At 36.1% G+C, this 20,516-nt stretch overlaps 7 protein-coding genes across 7 annotated transcripts; 4 read left to right on the top strand and 3 right to left on the bottom strand.

Annotated features, from left to right (window-relative positions):
* The first annotated feature begins 966 nt into the window (after positions 1 to 966).
* On the top strand, positions 967 to 4,308 carry PHYBLDRAFT_189350 (Zn(2)-C6 fungal-specific transcription factor). The gene is made up of 4 exons (XM_018439649.1): positions 967 to 1,063; positions 1,159 to 1,264; positions 1,330 to 2,244; positions 2,301 to 4,308. Exons 1-4 carry the CDS (start codon positions 1,002 to 1,004, stop codon positions 4,113 to 4,115), a joined length of 2,898 nt encoding a protein of 965 aa, XP_018284343.1. The 5' UTR covers positions 967 to 1,001; the 3' UTR covers positions 4,116 to 4,308.
* Positions 4,309 to 4,688: 380 nt separating this feature from the next.
* PHYBLDRAFT_25425 (hypothetical protein) lies at positions 4,689 to 5,256 on the bottom strand (the record flags this gene model as incomplete). Its single annotated transcript, XM_018439868.1, has 2 exons — positions 4,689 to 4,946; positions 5,047 to 5,256. Coding segments are annotated over 2 exons (468 nt in total), but the record flags the coding sequence as incomplete, so codon positions are not given.
* Positions 5,257 to 7,437: 2,181 nt separating this feature from the next.
* Positions 7,438 to 8,110, top strand: PHYBLDRAFT_160645 (hypothetical protein). The gene has a single exon (XM_018434220.1). The coding sequence runs from the start codon at positions 7,549 to 7,551 to the stop codon at positions 7,966 to 7,968; it is 420 nt and encodes a 139-aa protein (XP_018284345.1). The 5' UTR covers positions 7,438 to 7,548; the 3' UTR covers positions 7,969 to 8,110.
* Positions 8,111 to 11,244: 3,134 nt separating this feature from the next.
* PHYBLDRAFT_41755 (hypothetical protein) lies at positions 11,245 to 13,297 on the top strand (the record flags this gene model as incomplete). Its single annotated transcript, XM_018440167.1, has 9 exons — positions 11,245 to 11,509; positions 11,571 to 11,605; positions 11,684 to 11,849; positions 11,906 to 11,957; positions 12,011 to 12,116; positions 12,193 to 12,444; positions 12,515 to 12,752; positions 12,827 to 12,922; positions 13,010 to 13,297. 9 exons carry the CDS (start codon positions 11,245 to 11,247, stop codon positions 13,084 to 13,086), a joined length of 1,287 nt encoding a protein of 428 aa, XP_018284346.1. The 3' UTR covers positions 13,087 to 13,297.
* On the bottom strand, positions 13,297 to 13,947 carry PHYBLDRAFT_178444 (hypothetical protein). The gene is made up of 3 exons (XM_018437988.1): positions 13,796 to 13,947; positions 13,479 to 13,719; positions 13,297 to 13,397 (listed from the first exon to the last, which is right to left on the bottom strand). Exons 1-3 carry the CDS (start codon positions 13,859 to 13,861, stop codon positions 13,384 to 13,386), a joined length of 321 nt encoding a protein of 106 aa, XP_018284347.1. The 5' UTR covers positions 13,862 to 13,947; the 3' UTR covers positions 13,297 to 13,383.
* Positions 13,948 to 14,545: 598 nt separating this feature from the next.
* On the top strand, positions 14,546 to 15,487 carry PHYBLDRAFT_25385 (hypothetical protein; the record flags this gene model as incomplete). The annotated part of the gene is made up of 5 exons (XM_018439865.1): positions 14,546 to 14,588; positions 14,660 to 14,731; positions 14,828 to 15,045; positions 15,122 to 15,313; positions 15,404 to 15,487. Coding segments are annotated over 5 exons (609 nt in total), but the record flags the coding sequence as incomplete, so codon positions are not given.
* Positions 15,488 to 16,498: 1,011 nt separating this feature from the next.
* Positions 16,499 to 18,002, bottom strand: PHYBLDRAFT_71105 (hypothetical protein; the record flags this gene model as incomplete). Its single annotated transcript, XM_018442410.1, has 4 exons — positions 16,499 to 16,579; positions 16,646 to 17,130; positions 17,231 to 17,788; positions 17,852 to 18,002. 4 exons carry the CDS (start codon positions 18,000 to 18,002, stop codon positions 16,499 to 16,501), a joined length of 1,275 nt encoding a protein of 424 aa, XP_018284349.1.
* Positions 18,003 to 20,516: the final 2,514 nt, after the last annotated feature.

The following is a 20,516-nucleotide window of genomic DNA, read 5'->3' on the forward strand; positions in this document are numbered from 1 at the left end:
ACATTTGCTTTACTAGATCAAAGAAAAGCTTGATACTCTGAATACAACTAAATATAAGACATTTAATAATAACAGGTGTTTAAAAAAGAGCAAATGTGTTTTTGTGTCTCATAAACCGTCATACGCTTTGTATTACCAAGGTGTAATAATGTGCTAAATAGGCTATAATATACAGTGGAGTGATTATAAGATATAAATATGGGCAAATATATAATAGGAAATAAGCACCACTGTCACAGTGTAAATGAATGCCAATCTGCTGAACATGTAGTCCTTTCTAGCCTTGTACTTCAAAGCACCAGCTTAACTTATTTATGTGTACATTCATTCTATGAATCTTATTTTATGCCAAGATGAACAACATATATTCTAATTATAGACGATCGTTGTATACAGATGATTGAGTTACACGTGGAGCTACAAACCCATATTTTCTTCGTAACTCAATTGTCCAGAACCAATTTTATCGCCAAGTTACAAGAAAAAAAAACTAACTTTGATGGCTTGGTCGATGCTTTTCTGGTGCAGGCAATCGGGTTATTTGTCTTTTAATTGTATGACTTGAACAATTTCACCCTTAAACAGTCATTGGAGGCCTTACCATATCCTCTTCACTTCTTCCTTTATTTAACAATTTCCAATCGTTAAATTACCAAGTTACTCACCATCTAAAGTCCCTATTTCTAATGCACAGACACCGTGAAATACTAAGCGGAGATTGGGCAAAGTAGCCAAAGTAGTTCAATTAACTATTTTTGGATATACATCGCCTTTGTCAATACGCCAAAAAAAGAACGACGGTTTTTTAAAATGCCTCAAAGTGACGTCGCCACCCGAGAGACAAGTGTTCAAATCCCATTGTGACTTGTTCTCAACTAAGTTAAGTCTCCCATTCCGTGGTGATTTGGGCCTTTCTGCATTTTATCACTAGTCGTTGACGTGACTTTACTGCCCTGGTTTTAACCTCATTTCCCTTTCGACGATAAAAAAAGAGCGGCTAAATGTCCAACAGCGGAGAGGGAGACGATGTGGCCGAAAAGCGACAGCGAGTGAGTAGAGCATGGTAAGCAAAGCAATTCAAAACACACATTGTTAAAGAATTACTTACTGATGATTACTTTTTCTTTTATTTCTCATTTCTATTATTTATCATTACAGTGATCTATGCCGGAGAAAGAAGATCAAGTGCGATGGCCTTGCTCCTATTTGTAGTAACTGTCAAGCATTCAACCTTGCCTGTAGTTACAAGGACACTACGAAAAAGGTTAGAGCAGAAACAACAAACAAATAAAATACATGCTAATATATATTTCTATTTATATTTATCAGAGAGGCCCACCCAAAGGCTATATAGAAGCAATAGAAAACAGGCTGCACAAACTAGAAGGCCTATTGAGCGAAGTCATCCAGGAAGATGACCCAAGATCCAAAGCCCTCCTCGCTGAACTGAATTCCCCGCTAGAAACAACGACAGGAGAGCAAATTAAATCGCGGCCTGTGAGGAGAAAACAGCACAGTAAGCAGTATTCGACCAATTCTCAGGACTCCAATCAGAGAACCCCCGATACCTCTAATGAACACAATACGAGACAATTGCAGTCTTCTCCAAAAAGCACAGTCTTGTCGCAGCCTTATCTTGTCTCCAGCCCAACCCTCAGCTCCACAGGGTTAGCCGATTCACCTAGCAGTCCAGATTCCATTAATGATGGAACCGGTCAACTTTCTATGGATGAGAGTGGCCAAGTACGATATTTAGGGAAATCTTCAGGTTATTATCTTCTACAGAAGAGTCGGACGTACCAGAACGGTGCATTTCACTTTTCAGGTTGGGGACACAAATCCACAACAAGCCACAAGACACCACCTTTACTAGACCCACTCGAATTGCCTCCCAAAGATCTTTCTAAGCACCTTATCGACATCTACTTTAAATACTTTTACCCTTGTATGCCCCTCTTTCACAAGAAGCTACTTGTGCCCGCAATTTCTCCAGAAGAGCAAGTATCACCGCTTTTACTCAATGCTATCTATGCATTGGCATCCCGAATGTCGCCCGACGAACGAGTAAGATCTGATCCTGCATCGGCAGATACAGCAGGCGAAATTTACTTTGAGCGAGCAAAGTGTCTTTTGGACGATTATTACGATATTCCCAAGATATCTACCGTTCAAGCCCTTCTTCTTCTTGCTAGTCATCAACAGGGTGTAATGAAGCCTGCACGCTCTTGGCTATATAGCGGTATGGTAAGTGTATCTGAAGTTAAAGTCACTTGACAGATGGGCTTATCATTATGTAATAGGCATTTCGTATGGCCCAAGATTTAGGTCTTCACCGCAATTGCGAGCACTGGAATATCTCGCGTGAAGAAAGAGAACGAAGAAAACGGGTTTTCTGGTGCTGTTTCATTACTGATCGCCTGACGAGTGCCATTTACGGACGTTCTTCTAATTTTGAGGAACGAGATATCGATGTCCCATTTCCCCAAGAAGACGACGACGAACCAGTAACTTTGGAAAATTCAGAATCATCACGTCCACCAGTCAGAATATTAGATATTCTTACGCAGCTGATCAAGATATGCGATATTCTTGGCCATGTCTTGAAGAATATCTATTATGCTAAAGCACGCCACCATGGACTTCCACAACACATTGACCATATTCTCCTAACCCTCAATCGACAGCTTACAAACTGGTTTAGCTCACTTCCACCTTCATTACAATACAAACCCCCTAATACACAGATCGGTGAAACTGGGCCTGACCCGCCGCTGCCAGTTTGTCAAATGCACATGGTGTATTATACTACAGTAATTCTCCTTCACCGACCCTTTATTCCTGGGCCGACACAAACCGTATCGCCCATGTCTCTTCCGTCATACAAAATATGCATATCAGCAGCCAACACAATTCTGGATATTGTCAACATTATGCTCGTAGAAAAACATTTGCCCTATGTTTCCAATTTTACAGTCTACTATGTTTTTACAGCAGGTATAATCTTTATCAACCTGGCCTCCTCGAGTGATGCAGAGTCTGCATTTGACGCCAAAGTCAACATCAACAAAATTATGCGGGCTTTGGACGAGATCGAGCTAACATGGAATAATGCTGCCAGAAGTTCAAATATTATTGGAGAGCTCGCCGGTCTCCGGGATATTAACCTTGAATGCGGAGAAGACGGTCCGCAGCCAGCAAAGACGCTCAGCCTTCCTCCACCATCCATAGCCGTTCCCAACTCTCCAGAAATATCTATGTACGATCACCGCCGAAGACAATCAAGAAGTTTTGAAGACAACAACAACAATAAGATTGAACGGAATGGATTTACAGAAAATCAATGGCCAAATCAGTTGCCGAATTCCCAAATGCCATCCCAAAAAATGCCAGAGCATCTTCTTGCGTCGCACGGGCTGAACTATATGCCTTTTGACTCTGAATACAAATACCCATTTATGGTTTCGCCTACTACCTCATCAGGGGCGAAGGGAAACGTGCCCACTAGGTCGATATCATTGCACGACAGTAACCAGTACAGTACCCATGCAAACAACAGTTTTATGGACGCACAAACAACAGATCCATTTGCTGCTCCTGGCACTGTTCTGGGTCCTACTCAACGACAATTCGATCCCTTGGGAACAGCATTCTGGGGAGTACCATCTTCACTTGACACAGAAGAGTGGAATAATTACCTTGGAGCACAGAGTGTTCCAAACCAGAACTATAATGAACATAATAACAATAACAGTGGCCCAAGCACAAATCAACAATTGGTAGTGCTACAAGACCAGCCCCTGATATCATCACATGAGTTCTCTCCTACACAATCTATCTCATTACCACAGCAAGACAATGGCAATCATCAACGACAACATCAACATCAACATCAAGACTCTTCAAAAAACCAAACACACAATGATCGTGGTGCGGATATGTTTTCAGGAATGTCAATGTCAATGATGCCAGATTCACCTTCGCGTAGCGTACTGTTGGGCTACATGGGAAATAATAGAATTGGTCCAAGTGGTCCAAATAATGATAACACACTACTGAAACAACCTTACAGTAGTAGAATGAATGAGCCTGAGCCTGCAGAACTTATGTACTGGTAACATTTCGCTATGCACTCACACATTTTTGTATATTATGACAACACATACGACTGTCACCTTAACCACAGCACATTTTAATAGAATTATTCTTTTATATTATTATTACTACTACTTATTATTATCCTGTTTTGTTTTGCTTTGTTTTTTCTTCTTCTTATAATATTTAAATAACATTTCCATCTTCGTATACACTATAGCAAAGAGAGAAAGAGAGAAAGAGAGAGAGAAAATATCAACTGTACTGTTATACAATGATCGGTAATGGCTTGGTGTAATGTTTCAGGGGTTATATTCCCATTTTCTATTTCTATCTTACTTATTTATGAAAGAAGTATAAATTATATTACTTAAAGAATTTGGATATCCGGATCTTCATATATAACAGGTAAGAACTCTATCTCTATGTGATTAAATGTCAATAATGTATGCATAGATATAAAACATGGTAGCTCTATAAAGTTTATGGGGATTAAAGGTGTGTCTCAAATCAATCTATAAATCATCTAATAATATATTTTACTACAATACAATCAACCAAAGAAAGAAAAACTATGCGTTATCAAAGAGATCTCACTAGTGGGAAGATGCCCGTCTTCTATAGACATTCTCACATCGACCTACAAATGCACCTAGCATCATCTTTGAGATCTGATCGAAAAAGACGGAAGATGCCTGGGCATGGATCGGTGATGCAAACTCAAAAGTAATATCAAAATCTACATAGCAAGCTGGTGGTTGTGTTGCCTGAAGATTACCCGAAGGATAAGTATAAGGTGTAAACTTCCATGTGGTAACTAGTTCTTTGAACAAAGATGAATCTGCCGCAATAGCCTACAAACACAAATTATTTATCTATTAGTATAAACAAAAAGTTACATCACCGTTTTTATATAGATACGATCACTACAGTCCCTAATCAATTCATTTTTACCTGGACCATTATAGGTTCTTTACAGGTTACTTGCGACATGTATTTTTCTTCAAATAATTTAAATCCAACCCCTAATTCTGCCTTCATGATATATGTTCCAGTGGTACCCAAAGGTGTAGATGAATAGACATGGGATGCATTGCAAAATGGGACAAAGAGGTGATAATCTTTTACATTCGAAACTACATCGTAGACTTCTTTTTGCGAAAAGCTGGTGTATGCGTAATTTTTTTTTTGTTTTTTTTTGTTTGTAAAATAAACACAAAAAGAAGGTTTGTTCAGCAAAGGGGCGCAAGTCCAAGCCTTTTCTAGTTTGAGAAGATTCTTACTTGAGTAACTTGCGCTCAGAGTACTGCTTTCGAGAACTCAGTAGATCTGGAAGACTAAAGAATGTTCGGTTGAATTGGAATCCCACATGTGAAAAAGTCTGTTTAGATCGCCTGGCAAATGAAAACGCCATTGTGGGTTCACAAATAAATAGTCCTTTCTTCCCCTCCCCCTCCCTTTACTCCTAAACAGGACAGCTGGTATTCTTTGCCGTCTATGCGCTAAGCCAGTCACATCTGTCTGACGGAAACTAGTACAAGAAACCCTCTCTTTACTGTTCAACTGAGCCCCACTCTATTCTGAGCTCTTTTTCCACTTTACTTTTTTTTATATATTCATTCTTGCATCATCAATCCTGACATGTTTCTGTCAGGAAGTAAACAAAAAGATTTTTATATTCATTTAGAAAACGATAAATTTTTCTTCCCAGGAGATGTCATTGAAGGTAAACCTTAATCAGCCAGGCCAACATAATACCCCTTGATACATATTATTTTGCTACGTATATATATTAGGTGATGTTGTCGTAGACCTCGCCAAACCAACAAGGACAAATGCCATTAGGGTGACATTCGCAGGAGAGGCCCAGTCAGACGGAAACGTTGTCCAACTCTACACTCAAACAATTTTTATGGCCACACCCACAGATGATAACGAAAAATCACACATGTTGGAAGCAAAAACCCATCGGTTTCCTTTTAAGTTTCTTGTTCCCCGGCTCACTCCAGAGTTACCGAGTACCGCAACAGTAAGAGGACAATAAGTTGTGCTAGAGAATAAATGTAAAATCATAATATATGTATATATACTGACAAGATCAAATTGTTTTTTTTTATTAAAAAAAACAGATCCCTAAAATTGGCAGCGTAAAGTACTCGATCTCAGCGTTACACGAAAAGCCTTATACTTTAGAAAAGTGGTCCTCTCAAGCAAAGGTCGATATCAACATCCTAGAACTCCTTGATGTTAGAGAGCCTGATTACTGTGTCAAGGGAGAATTCATTGAGGATGTTGCATTGACAGACGCAGGACCAGATCAAAAGGCTCGTGTGATCGTGAGTGTACCTAGATTTGCTATTGTTAGAGGCAAGTGAACGTGTGTCGATAAACAACATACATATAAGATTGTGTCATTTTGTTTCCATGAGCTTATACAATTTCGTGTTTAGGTGATGTGTTGCCCATAACCATCACTGTCAAACACCACCGCGGGTTTACCAAGGTCAATGCTGTTCGTGTAGAATTGATTCGCCGTACATACACTGGAAGATCAAAGTAATGATTGGGTCGTCTTTTCTACTACCATCTATATTATCTAACGTGGATTATCGGGCATTTCTTAGAACTCAGTGGGCAGAGCAACAGGTTGTCAAATCCAGTTTGCGTGACCTGGTAATCCCGGATTTAAAACCGAACAACCAAGTGGTTCTAACCAAGTTAATGATCCCCACTTCAACACCACCTACTATCGGAGAGAGTGGCCGTATTCTTAAAGTAGAATATGTTATCCGGGTTCAAGTCAACCTTAATGAAGACTCCGAGGACTCTCAGATTGACAATCCAAAGAACATGGTTGTGATTCCAATCAAGATCATACTGGGAACTTGTCCCAAGCCTGAGTTGGAAATCGAGGACGATGATGAGGATGAGGAAGAGCCCGTGCCTGTGCCTGTGCCTGAAAAGAGTCTACCTAAGTTAGTGGAGGATCCAATTGTTCCTGAAGAAGTCCCAGTACCAGAAAAAGATGATTCAGAGTCTATCGAAGAAGTGGTACCTCCAAGAGATGTAGAAATACCCGTAGAAGAACGGTCTGAAGAGAGCACAGTGCATGAACCAAGTATCCCGCAGGCTTTAGAGGAGCATGTTGATTTTCCGATGCCATCAGCTCATTCTCCCTCAATTCCATCAGTCCATTCTCCCCCAATGCCAGAATATCCGAAGATGCCAGTATCTCCAAAGATGCCAGTTACTCCTCCCATGCCGTCATCTCCAAAGATGCCAATGTCTCCTCCAAAACTGCCTTCTAGACCTAACTCGGGCTTCCCATTAGCCCCCGTAGGTTCTTCTTACACTACCGAGTACTTACAAGATCAATGGACGCCAATGAGACCTCCTGTTCAATTCCCTTCTCCATTTCCTGCCCCATTTCCTGCTCCAACACCATCCAAGTCTGCCATGCCTCACATGACACCTTTCACTAACCCACCACAATCGGATGATCCGGGTTACCAACCTTTCCCTCAAGTAGCGGGTAATGATCATTACCGTCCTGAACAGCATTATCATGGTCAATTTAATGATCCGTACTCTACTCTTCCTGGACCTTCATTCCCAGTTGCCATGCCAGCTCCACACATCCCCTCAAACGATAGTTCCCCTCACAGATCTCCTTATATGGCCGCAGATCGACCAGTATTCCCTAACCACAATAATCCTCAGCCTCAATCATACAACTCATTGAATACTTATATGGATGGATCTGAACATGTATCAGCAGTTGCCAGACCACCGCCTGATTGGAAGTACTCGTCTTCACCTCAACCCCAACCTCAACAACCTTATCAACAATACCAGCCATATCAGCAGTATCAGTAGACGTTGATAGTAAATAATCTCATCAACAATGATTATAAAGTTGGTATTGGTAATAGATATTTTATGAAAATAATAATAAAAAAAAAACGACAAAGATCTGAAGTTTGTATTTTGAAATAGTAAATAAATATATATTTTTTATAAAATAAAATATACACGCGCAGAGAAAGGATTTGACATCTGCATACAGAAATTTGTGAGAATCAAAAAGTGATTAATTAACATATAGCTACTTCCCGGTAGTAAAAGGCTGGTCTACGTATCTATACTTAAAATTAGAAATGGTATTAATGTTTCCTTTATCATTGTATATAAAGTAAATGACATACAAAAGGCGAATCATAAGATGTCCACCTTTTATATTATAACCAATCATGAAATAAAGCCTAATTCCCAGTAGGTCACTTTGAAAATTTTATACAAATATAGTACCCTAGATTATATTGCTGATAATTTCTTTTTGGTACATTTTGTTTGTACATGTATATGTCTTTAAGAAATATTATCAGAGCATATAACATAATGTATACGTGTAGATAAATGATTGTGTTATAATACATTTTCTCAGTAGAGCATTTCTTTACAAAATGCTTGAACATGTGGTGATCATACTCGAGTTTAAGAAGAGTTTACAGTATATAGAGTTACTAGATTGTCCTAGTGTCTTATAACCTCTTGACCTTTTTAAGTTTCTACCTTTTAAATCTAAGCTCGGCAACCTTATCTAATAAAGCCTTTTATTTTTCTAATTTACAACGAATCATCAGACATGCCTTTGACCTATAGGTATTAATAGCTGTTAGCAAAACTGCTTGAATAGAAGCACGTAATTCTTCAGCATAGCTTTATTCTACATAACAGAATGGATATAGATGCGACAGATATCTGTTTTCAGTTTTTTCAACCTATACCTAAAGTATCATCATCATACATATTATTAAAGAGAAAGAGAGATATCTTTGTACATGACCTACATTTGGTCCTTCTATATTTTGAGAACAAGTTCATGAATTACTCTCGCACGGATAACTCACAATATAATTGTGTTTCCAATTGAGATGAGCAATAGAGACAAGCAAAGTGGCAAGAAAATTATTTAAACTAGCTTGATATTTAAAAGAGATGACTCAATGACTTTTTGAAAGGTATGAAGACAGTAGTTTACTGACTGAAATATTTTCTTTTTTGAGAAGAAGCTAATCGCATTGTCTAACAACATGGAAATTTAAGAGACTTTAGAGACTTGGAAGATTTCAGATAATTTAAGAGTTATAAAGGCTTTAATGACTTCAAAGACGTTAGATATTTTAAATAATTCAATGATACCAGAAACATTTTTGTCATCACTAGCATATATATTATTATGAACATACTGTATACAATGGTAACTGTGAGTCCAATCGAAATAAACAGTAGAGAAGTAGCTAAAGTTAAGGATCAAATGGCACGCCATATAGCAATTGAATTTACAGAAGAGAACTTTTAACTATCAAGACAGTTCTAGAAAATTTAAAGGCTTTCATAAAGTTAGACAAACGGGTAGTGCAAATGAGTATTGAATACTTAAATTGATACCAATATAAAAAATATATAAGAAACTTTAGGAAGAAATATTATCATAAATTCTAGGAGATGTGTATAAAGCATATGAAATAAAGTAAAAGAAACCAAACAACAAGTACAATCATTGCTATTTTATTTGAACCAAGGTTTTCAATTTTTGTATGAGCTATGTTTGTTTTTGTTTTAGTATCAAATATTTAGAAGAATAGAATATTTAAATAAATTTAGGCGAACAATTTTCTTTCTTAAAATAGTATGGTCATTGCTTCTTAAACTGTCCCAGTGGAGACAACCGGTCTACCTCGTTCTTTAGTAAAATCATGCGCCAGACACCAAGTATAATTTCGATTGATACTTAGAAGTCCACAAAGGCACTTTAGAGATTTTACTAATGGTGTACATACGAAAATGTATATAAAAAGAGCTTGATTTTTTTCTTTCTTCATAGCAGCAAGGACCAATAAATCTTCAAGAATTTATTAAGAGAAATATGAATATTGAATATACAATAGTGTTTTGTGTTTTAAGGATAGGTATTAAAGTTTTCTTGATTTGTTTCAAGTGTCCCAAGATTTTTTTTAATAGTGAAATATAATATAATAGGGACCTTGGACACATCATATAAACCTTGAGCTTTTTCTTCCTGGCTCCATACAAAAAAAAAAAAAATGGACACATCATATAAAATTTATTTAGACGGAGATTGTGCTCTTAAAAAGGAATAGTGTGTTTCAAAATCGCGTTATTTTATATGATATAAAAACATGATATAAAATATTTTACATCATATAAAAAGGTGATATAAAATGTGTTGACCAATCATCTTTCGATATTTTATGCTGTTAAACTAACGATGACATAAAACTTGAAATAAAGAACAAATTATGTTTTCAAGTAAGCATATAAAGAAGTCCATATAGCCCCAGCATTAGGTTTTTTCCCCTTTATTTGCGCAAGTATTCTACGTATACAAATATTAATTAGTATCTATTAGCTTTAATGTCTAAAAAAATTAAACAGCTATTACAGTTTGAGGGTAAAAAGTAACAAACTTTGGTTCGCACTAATTACAGATTTTAAGTTCGTGAGTTTAGTAAATTAACATGGCCAATGAATGCAATATCACACATTTTCATTGTATATGGAAGCCTTGGATGTGAAACATGAGACCGTATAAAATTACATATATGGTTAAATGTTTCAAAAAAAAATTATATGATGTGTCCAAGGTCCCTATTATATAGGGTCTTTTATACGACGAGTCTAAAGTCTGCTAATATATATATATATATATATATATATGAAAAATAGTCATGGTGTAATTAAGCTGTAATTTTGTTTTTTTAAAAAAACTGCCTCATCAAAGGTATATCACTTGTCGGAAGGTAACATTAATTTTATATATATGAAAAGAACATACTTTAAAATTATAGCAAAAAAAATTGAGATATATATTTCTCCAAACGAGAGCGAAATGTCCAATTATAGAGTGTAAAGAAAAAAAATCGATTTCCAAATATGGACAGTTGAGAGTTTATACTTTATCATATCTCGATTGGATAATATACGCTTGTTCTTCCTCTTTTCACAATGACTGTTGTTCCAATTCCTGTTGAAGGTAAATTAGCCTCGCAAAGCCATTTATATTGAAGTGTACTCTTAACCTGTTATTGACCCGGTCGCTTTGACTTTTCTTTTTTATTATTGTTTTATATGTATAAAGAAATCCCTGTTTTAGAAAGCCTTCTTACAATTCGCCATAAACTATCGGCTCTTAAGAAAGATCGCGATTCTTACCCTAAACCAGATCTTATTGTTGATCTATATCATGATACTGAACAGCAAGTTGAGCTAATCACAGCAATCCGAGCCAATCAGGTGTGGGAAACATCAACACGCAACCGATTGAATGACGTCCTTGACGATGTCATGTCACTCTTGTCATTATTCTTCTTAAGCATGGGAAGGAATCGAGAAAGTAAGAGCCATCAATTCTGCTTTAAATATTAAAAATATCTTACAAATATCTTTACAAATAGGTCCTGCTGTATATGCACAATTGGTGACAGTTGAGGTAAGACAAAAAAAAAGTTCTTTGGATGGCACCTAGGCCATTGGTCTTTCATGAGAGACTAACCCGTGTTGTTTGCAGCGCTATTTGGATCAATTGTCGCAAATGGGAATATATACAGATTCAATTTTACTTGAGATTCGATCCCGTCTTGCTGATATCGAGAGTATAGTGTTTGCAGATTCCAGTAGCTCTAATGTCTCACCGTGCTTCCTGGATCTTTTGAAGAAAAAGCTTACTCGATGTAGTAAGTGTATTATAAAGATATGTATCCAAGCTCCACTAACACATCTCAATATTCAGAAACTTTACTCGAGAATCTTCTATCGACAATCCATGAAGTATCCCCTGCGTTGTAAGTAAACGCACTTAATTATAAATAGATTTACTGACATCTATCTCCTCTAGAAAACCTATTCATGATGAGCTTGTCTCTCTCAGACATGATTTGGCAGCAGTCGCTTCCCGTCCTTCTGGATTCAAAGCCCAAGACATCCGACCATTCCAAATCAAAGTAAGCTTATAAACAAAAGTATATACATGTGTTTGTAAGAATATTTTCTCACCTGTATTTAATTGATCAATGGAAGCTCCGTCAAATCGATAATGCTCGATCGGAATTGGTGATGCCAGACGATCGGATTCCCAAAGGACAGGCATTGATCGTCGGCCTGTTGGAGCAACTCTATGAAGAGACACACGATCTGATTGCTTCCACAGACAATATTTCAGAATCCTTGTTACCAATCGCAGATCGTCTCAAAGAAATCAAAGGTCAGCTCGAACGGCTTGCGCTCACACATCGATGGACCCTGCGGGAAACAGATCTGTACACATTCCAGGTATAGAAAAAGAGCGATTTTTTTTATACTTTTCTTTGAATCGCACTAATGCCTCAATGTCCATATTCAGCTTCAACTCCAAGAAATCGAGAAACTGCGCTGTAAAGGCAAATTTAGAGACGCGCAATCCAATGCTCCGGATGGGCAAGTTCTTATCAATTTTCTACTACGTGGATGCTATCGTCTCATGTCAAAGATGTTGAGTGAAAATGTACCGGTAGCAGAAGCATTGATGCCTGTTCATAACCAACTCAGTACTCTTCGACGTTGTCTGGTTGAAGTCAGAAAATGGGGAAAGCCCGATTCACGCAAGTTTCTTTTTTATATATATTTTTTTAATTGGTTATAGTTTAATATTAATACCCCAAAATCCTATGAATAGCTCGCGAGTTGTACCCCTATCAAATGAAACTCAACAGCATAGACAAACTGCGTCAAGATGGTGTCTTTTATGATGAAGAAGGGAATATCCCTGAAGGTAATAAACATATCAAAGTATTAGATTTCGAGGCATAAATAAGAAAACACTAACAATTCTATAAAAAAAACATTATATCAATCTTAGGACAAGCGATCTGCATAGCTCTGTTGAACGAATGCTATGATATTCTTCATGAATTGCTTTCTTCCATTGATGATTGAATAATAACAATAATAACAATAGTCTACAGTTCAACAATTTCCAATTCTACATCAACACGATACTGCTGTTACACTCAATAATCCTATATCTCTCTCTACCCCTACCTCCATTTTTCATTACGTTAAATCACTCTTAGGATTTCTGTCTATTTTCATTCTCACACTTTTTTCTTTAAAAAAACAATAAAATAAAGCGACATTTAAAAACTTGATTATTTTCTTATCACAGTCTGGAAACGAACTGGTGTGCGTTTATTAGATGAGACATACTTAAAAGAGTACGAATGATGAAGAGATTTAGTCAAAGAGACCTATTTTTTAAAAAAAAATAAAATAAAAATAAAAGGTTAGACAAATTGTTTCAAGATTGCCCTGTGCTTAGAAATACATACCGAAACCCATATCGTCATCGGACTCCTCCTTCTCCTCAACAGCCTCCTCGACAGCGGCCTCGGTGGAGGCAGCGGCACCGGAAGCACCAGTAGCAGCGGCAGCACCACCGGCACCAGGGGCACCGACGTTCAACAAGAGAGCCTTGAGGTCCTGACCAGCGAGAGCCTTGGCGTAGAGGGAGAACCAGACGGGCTCAACCTCAATACCAGCAGCCTTGACGAGAGTCTGGAGCTTGTCAGACTATGACCACCAAACGAATTTGTGAGTAAGAAACACTGTACGGATTTTTATTTTATAGGTGGATGGGTATGCTTACAGTGATCTCAATCTGATCGTCCTGGAGGATAAGGGCGGCGTACACAACGGCAAGTTCGGCAGACATGATGGATGGATTTGTATTGGTGTTTATGTCGCAAGTAACGATTTAACCCTGATGATGGGATACAAGACGCTTAAAACACACTTGTGAAATAAAGGGAACGATTATGAAGGGTCCCGCAGAGGACAGCTTATAGCGGGACTACAAATGGTTCGGACCGGACCTACGATGTCCGAGACCAGCTTTCTGGATTGTCTTCTTGGCCAGGCTAAACCTTCTCGTCAATTTAAAATAAAATAAAAAATAAAATAAAAATATTAGTTCCCTTTTTGTATTCATTACACTCTTTACTACCATGTTCCGTACCCTCATCAAACGCGCTGCATCCCAGCCTCGTTTTACTACCGCAAAGGCTGTGAACAAGCAAGTCATCTCCAAGCGCTTCTATACTGGAGAGGCACCCAAAAAGGAAAATGGTACCCCTAGCGTACCTGCCATGCTCGCTGTTGCTTCTATGGGTTTCGCTGCCTACTACACTCTTGTAAAGTCAAAAGCTGGCGAACGTGAGTAAATAAATAATATATATATATCGGAGAAACCTGTTTCACTCTATATAATTCACACACTTTCATATCCTCAGCCCTCCCTAGACACGAGCCCAAGCAAACCCAGCAGCCCGCTAAACCTATTGATGAAGATTCTGTTAAGGAGGTAGAAAATAAGGTTGAGGTCTCCGAGGCCGTTGTACCCGCCTTTTCTGAGAAGGACGTAACTGTTGTCTTTGTTCTCGGTACGAATTATATTACACTTATAATTTTCAACTTGCTAACCATTTTTATATTTAATACTTAATTAACATAGGTGGTCCTGGTGCTGGAAAGGGTACTCAGTGTGAGAATCTTACAAAGGATTATGGATTTGTTCACTTGTCAGGTAAACTTAAACCAAAGAATCAACCATGCCTTAAAGAAGTCTATTTGGTTAAACTTTTTTCTTTATTTCTTTCTTTCTTTCTATTGCGGTTGGTAGCTGGTGATTTATTGCGCGAGGAACAGAAGCGTCCTGGATCCAAGTACGGAGAGTTGATCAACCATTACATCCGTGAGGGCCTTATTGTTCCTATGGAAGTTACTATTGCTTTGTTGCAGCAGGCAATGACTGAGGCTATTGCTGCCAATAAGGGCACCCGTTTCCTTATTGACGGTTTCCCTCGCAAAATGGACCAGGCTATCAAGTTCGAAGAAGTGGTATGTCTAATATATACCTACACCCTAATAAGACGTGTCGAGGAATCTAAAAAAAAGAGAAACTTCTGTTATAAAGGTTGTTCCTTCCAAGATGGTTTTGTACTTTGAGTGCCCCGAAGAAGTTATGCTTAAGCGACTTATGAAGCGTGGAGAGAGCTCCGGTCGCGTAGACGACAACATTGAGTCCATCCAGAAGAGATTCAGAGTTTTCAAGGATACCAGCTTCCCTGTAATCGAAGCATTCGAGAAGCAGAACAAGGTTCAAACAGTAAGTTTACTAATTATGTGCTTTTTTTTTAAAAAAAACGAAAGTATCCTATTACCATCGACATTTGTTAAATTTGTGTTTTAATTTCAGGTTACTTGCGACCAATCAGTCGAAGATGTCTACAAAAACGTAAAGAGAATCTTTGACACCTTGTTCTCAGAAGATTCCCAGTAAATATTTATAAATAGCATGTAATGATGTGTGTAATGGTTAGATTAAAAAATATAGAAAAAGAAAAAAGAAACTAAAAGAGATGGTATACATCAAAGCTGCTTTGGATATTGACCAAAAGAAGCTGTAGTGAAGACATGTTGTGACAAAATTTAATTAAAAGTCATGGAGTTTGGGATAACTGGCTGTATAAATTACATTCACTCACAATATGTGATAAAGTGACCTGTATATATGGCTTAAACACATATAATATTAGTGATCATACCTAAAAATGAGGATATTTGTATGAATTAGCAAACGACATATGAACTTACACTCTTCAAACCATAATCATACAATTTCAAAAGGATTTTTTTACGAGAGAGAGAAAAGTACTTTTGTCGCAACAAAATAATCAAACAGTTATGTTCAGAAAATGCAGAGTTTATTAAATGAATAAGAAAATATTCAAAGCGGCATTCTTGAAAGCAATATAAAAAAACGAACTGTAAAACAGTTTTGGTCAAGCATATAAATATTGTATCCGATTATATTGCTGTTAATTCCTTTGATCCTGATACCATAGTAACTAAATAATTATCTAACTCACCGCTATGTTGATATTAATACTACTACCTATAAGGCTGGCTAAAATCGAAGAAAAGTATAAACTTTCAGAGACAAGTCAAGTCTTGATATATTATAGATAAGCAGGCTAAATAACTGGCAAAATTGGTTCTTTGTTAATAATTCTATTTATTTTTGAAAAAGTACTAAGCTTGTCCCAGCTTAATTGTTGATATCTGTAAAGTGTTGAGTCTACAAGGTGAATCTTTTACACAGCAACATAGCTGGAAACAAAAAGGCTGATTTATGTATAAAAATTCGCTGACATTTATTATTAAAATATGGAAAAAAAACAAGATAAAATAAAATAAAAGCGAAAATAGTAATATTAAAATATATGCTATTAGTGATTATAGAAAACAATTATTGACAGCTATACAGTAAAAAGATAAAGAGTTTGAGTTTTTAATTAATATGGAGCTGGCGGCTCTCTTCGGGTACATATTTCTTTCCTTTAAATGCCAAACAACGGTAGGCATTAGAGAGCTATGAATAATAATAATGATAAGAATAGGTAATATATATATTTTACTCTTAAGTTTTGCTACTTACAAGCTCTTCAATTCCTTCTACATTCATGACAGAATCGATATTCTCGACTATATCAGATATGAATACCAGCTCCATCCGAGAGAAACGTATACAATGAAGCATTTCCGAAAATGAGATCTCGATATCTCTTAGTCGTTCTGTATTTGTTGTACCAAATGTTTTCTCTATATTTGAATATTCGTTTGTTTCACTGTCTTTTTCTTCGATTTTCTCTGAATATTCGAGCTCCTCTTTGGAATCATTCAAGATGTATTCAGTAAAGTCCTTTTTTAATTGTCCACTGTACTCGTTACTAGAATCGATAAACTCATGACAGAATTTAGTAATAGCCGTAGTTCTCCACGCGAGAACAGCCTGGAAGAAAATAACTTCGTCGACCGCTTCTGGTAGTTTGTCTATCTTCAGTGTTTCCAAGACTAACTTCTTGTCTGCATGTACCCACGACGAACTCTCGAGAACTGAACGACAGTTGTGTCTTACAAAAGCTTTACAGAAGTCGTATGTATAATTGCAGTTATATTTATCTTCAATATTAATTAATATTATCATCTTACACCAAAATTCTATGACTCTCGTAAATAATACCTGAAATATACCATATATCCCAAATGTTATCGACATTTACTCTCATTCGTAAATAGTATAACGCATCAATCATGAGATTGTTGAGTTGAAACCGGTAAGCTATATCGGCAAGCTTTATGGCATCTTTTATATCCACTATTTCTGCATCTGCTATATAGCAGTGGCGCAGAACGCGGACAAATAATCCTGGATCGACACCTCGTATGAACAACTTATCCCTATTAAAAGGTTCTAAGACTATAATCAGTGTCTTCAGATATACTGAAGATGCTGCTAATATTTCTTTGTGAGCAGGGATCGTTATTGTATTCGTTTTTTCGTTAATATTAGATGAATCGGTATCTTCACTCGATACATGAACCGTAATATCAGGAATCATTAACGTGTAGGATGGGTTATTGACATAAAAAGGTACTTGCTCCGGATGACAGGAGGAATACTTTATCTTCCATCGTATTTTCTCGCGAATCTTCACACATATATGAAGTCGATCGTCTTCAAGATAGTTTTTTACTGAGTTTAATAGTATAAATTTCGAGTATCCCCAAGAAGGGTGCTCTAAAATGATAAATGTTAGGTGTGGTAAAAGAATACATATATATATATATGGATTTATCTTACGTTCATTAAAGGTTTCGGCATAATCTACGGAATTCGCTATTAGTAATCTCTCTTCTTTTGGTTCAAATGTTCTCTCCAAAATACTTGCGGGCTTTGATGTTCTTTGCATCTGTCGTGCCTTGTCTCGGTTTTTCAATAAAGCTGGAGACATGAACTGTAGGATTTAACCCTTTAATATTTCCTGTAGGATATGTTCCTTCCAAAAAAAGCCGTACGCCAAGATACTATTTAAAACAATCAGTCAGCCCAAGATTCCATAATTTTTCAGAAGCAAAAGAGAAAAGATATTTACGCGTGGTTCATCATCAAGGCCTTTATTAACCTGTAAAGTTGTATATATTTATATATTCGAAGGATGTGTTGGGCATTAGTTATTACGCATAATAGTACTATATATATATATATTGAATATAATAATAGTCAACTTTTTTTTTACCTGCATATACCTAAAAAAAAAGCCACATATGAGTGTTTTATATAGCTTTATTTTCAACTAATAAGTTTGTGCACCTTTGGGTGCCTAATTACACAATGTGTTTTAGTATACTTACCATCGGTAGTTGAGAATATGAAATATTGGGCTCTTTAAGCTGCTTCCAAAAGGAATATTTGAATAATCTAAAACTGACCATCTGTACTGGTATGGGTCAACGGTTCCAACCACAGAGTCTATTCATATATTACATTGTTTTAGAGCAGGGAATTAGCTATATACAAAACAAGGTGTATACACTATATAACCTTACCCATTCAGAATAGATTCAAGAATATAAGAATTTGAATAAACAGGGATTTTTGTTTTTCTTTCATCTCCTTTTATTGTATGAACTGTATTTTGATAAATTCATTAACCTTTCGTACGATCTAGAAAGAGCTTTTTTATCAACATTCTTTTCCGTATACATATATTGATTAGTTAGAGGTATATTACAGATAAATATCTAAAGATTAATGGCCTAGAATTATTTCTTTACTAATCGTATCTGTACAGTCAACATTTGTACTTGTACAGTTTATTTTCTAATGGTATTATATATAATATCAGGCTAGGGGTATCGCACTGTTTTTAATTGCGAAGACTTTAAGTTTGTAATAGCATGTATCGGATACGGTGTTTAAACTATACCTGGTATAATCATTTCCAATATCTCCCAAAGCCAAAATAAGCCTAAAAAAATTACCGATTTATATGGGTCAATGTTTCAAGTAAAAGGAAGAGAAAAATAAAAAAAAGGAAGAAATAAGGATTACTAGAATATTTCTCACGAAGATTACCTTTTTATCAAAGCTCAAATAATCATATTTGATAAGTTTAGCTTATAAAATATACAAAGCTATCAGCTATTGCTCCATGTAATTGATGGTCTGCATATAAAATACGTTTGAAAACACCTCTTGATAAGTGCAAGAAAAAGAGAAGATAGGATTTATATTCGTCCTGTCTTTACTTTTATTTTTACCTGTTTTATATTCCAGTTGCTACGATATTACTGCACATACTAGTTCGATGTATGATAAGAGAGCTTTCTTTAAATTAACTAGACTTATTCTGAACATTAAGCGATCTTGTCAAACAAACTAGAAGTAAGCCTTCTTCAAATAGAAAGAAAATGTTATTAAGATTTATGCTCAAATAAAATTCAAATTATTTTTCAAGTCTCTAAGTGGTTCTGGGTGTATATCTTTACTAGTTTGAGTAACAAAAATTATGTACCTGTTATTTTATACTCCTCTGGCCTACATTGAACTCTTGAGTGCATTGATAGCACATGACAACAGAGTACATGTACATACACACGCCTATTTATTATTGGAATAAAAACAAGAATAATACTTGTTTATCACGATCTTGATAGCATCATTTTTAGGGCGATCAAATCAAACTGCTAGACAACAGAGAAGTACATATTTGCAAGTATCTTAGTATATTTCACAAGATAAGTATACTATGCTTCTTTGTATATTTACCATTTAATATACATAATGCAGTTATATCTTTTTTGTCTGAAGTAATTATTCACTCAAATTTAATATGTGTTTCATGCAAGATTAGTTTGATGTTTTATGGCGTGGACTAAAAGGAAAGATTTGATCTAGATCTTATTATCTCAAAATAGACTCAAGGAAGAACTATTCTTTGATACCAATCCCCCCTTTTTTTTTTAAAAAAAAAAAGGTTTATTATAATCTTTACTAAAATCTTGCTCTCCAACCATAGAAACTATTACAAAGTACTTGGTTATTATGTTCATTTAAACGACCTTATAATCTATTCTTCTTATTGGGGTTTCTATGACAAGTCATCAAAACCAAATATCAAGTCAAAACCGGCTTTTTTGGGTGTAAATACACTTGAAACGGTTTAGAAAGCATATTATAATTATTTTATACATTAAAAACCCTTTTCTTTCATACCATTCGATAAGTAATATATAAAAACTAAAAAAGGCAAACAAACAAAGGAAAAGAATAAAATTTGATTCGTGCAGCTATCGATTTTTTTTTACACAATGATAATAACAGTAAGCTTGCCAAATTGTATGCTATCTTTTAGGCAATCTATTTTAGAGTTAAATATATAGATTGCATGATACTACAATGCATTCATATAATATCATACGCCTTCCCTACTCTACATGAAATACTGCTAATTTAGCTTGAATAT

The sequence above is a fragment of the Phycomyces blakesleeanus genome (genome assembly GCF_001638985.1).
Source record: "Phycomyces blakesleeanus NRRL 1555(-) unplaced genomic scaffold PHYBLscaffold_37, whole genome shotgun sequence".
NCBI lineage: Eukaryota > Fungi > Mucoromycota > Mucoromycetes > Mucorales > Phycomycetaceae > Phycomyces > Phycomyces blakesleeanus.

What these genes read in the sequence shown, in the direction of transcription:
- PHYBLDRAFT_160645 (XM_018434220.1), top strand. Translation starts at nt 7,549, where the DNA reads ATGCCTCACATGACACCTTTCACTAACCCACCACAATCGGATGATCCG.
- PHYBLDRAFT_189350 (XM_018439649.1), top strand. Translation starts at nt 1,002, where the DNA reads ATGTCCAACAGCGGAGAGGGAGACGATGTGGCCGAAAAGCGACAGCGA. An exon ending in ACAAGGACACTACGAAAAAG is followed by an intron (nt 1,265 to 1,329) that starts GTTAGAGCAGAA and finishes TATATTTATCAG; the next exon opens with AGAGGCCCACCCAAAGGCTA. An exon ending in CTTGGCTATATAGCGGTATG is followed by an intron (nt 2,245 to 2,300) that starts GTAAGTGTATCT and finishes ATTATGTAATAG; the next exon opens with GCATTTCGTATGGCCCAAGA.
- PHYBLDRAFT_178444 (XM_018437988.1), bottom strand. Translation starts at nt 13,861, where the DNA reads ATGTCTGCCGAACTTGCCGTTGTGTACGCCGCCCTTATCCTCCAGGAC. An exon ending in ACGATCAGATTGAGATCACT is followed by an intron (nt 13,720 to 13,795) that starts GTAAGCATACCC and finishes TGGTGGTCATAG; the next exon opens with TCTGACAAGCTCCAGACTCT.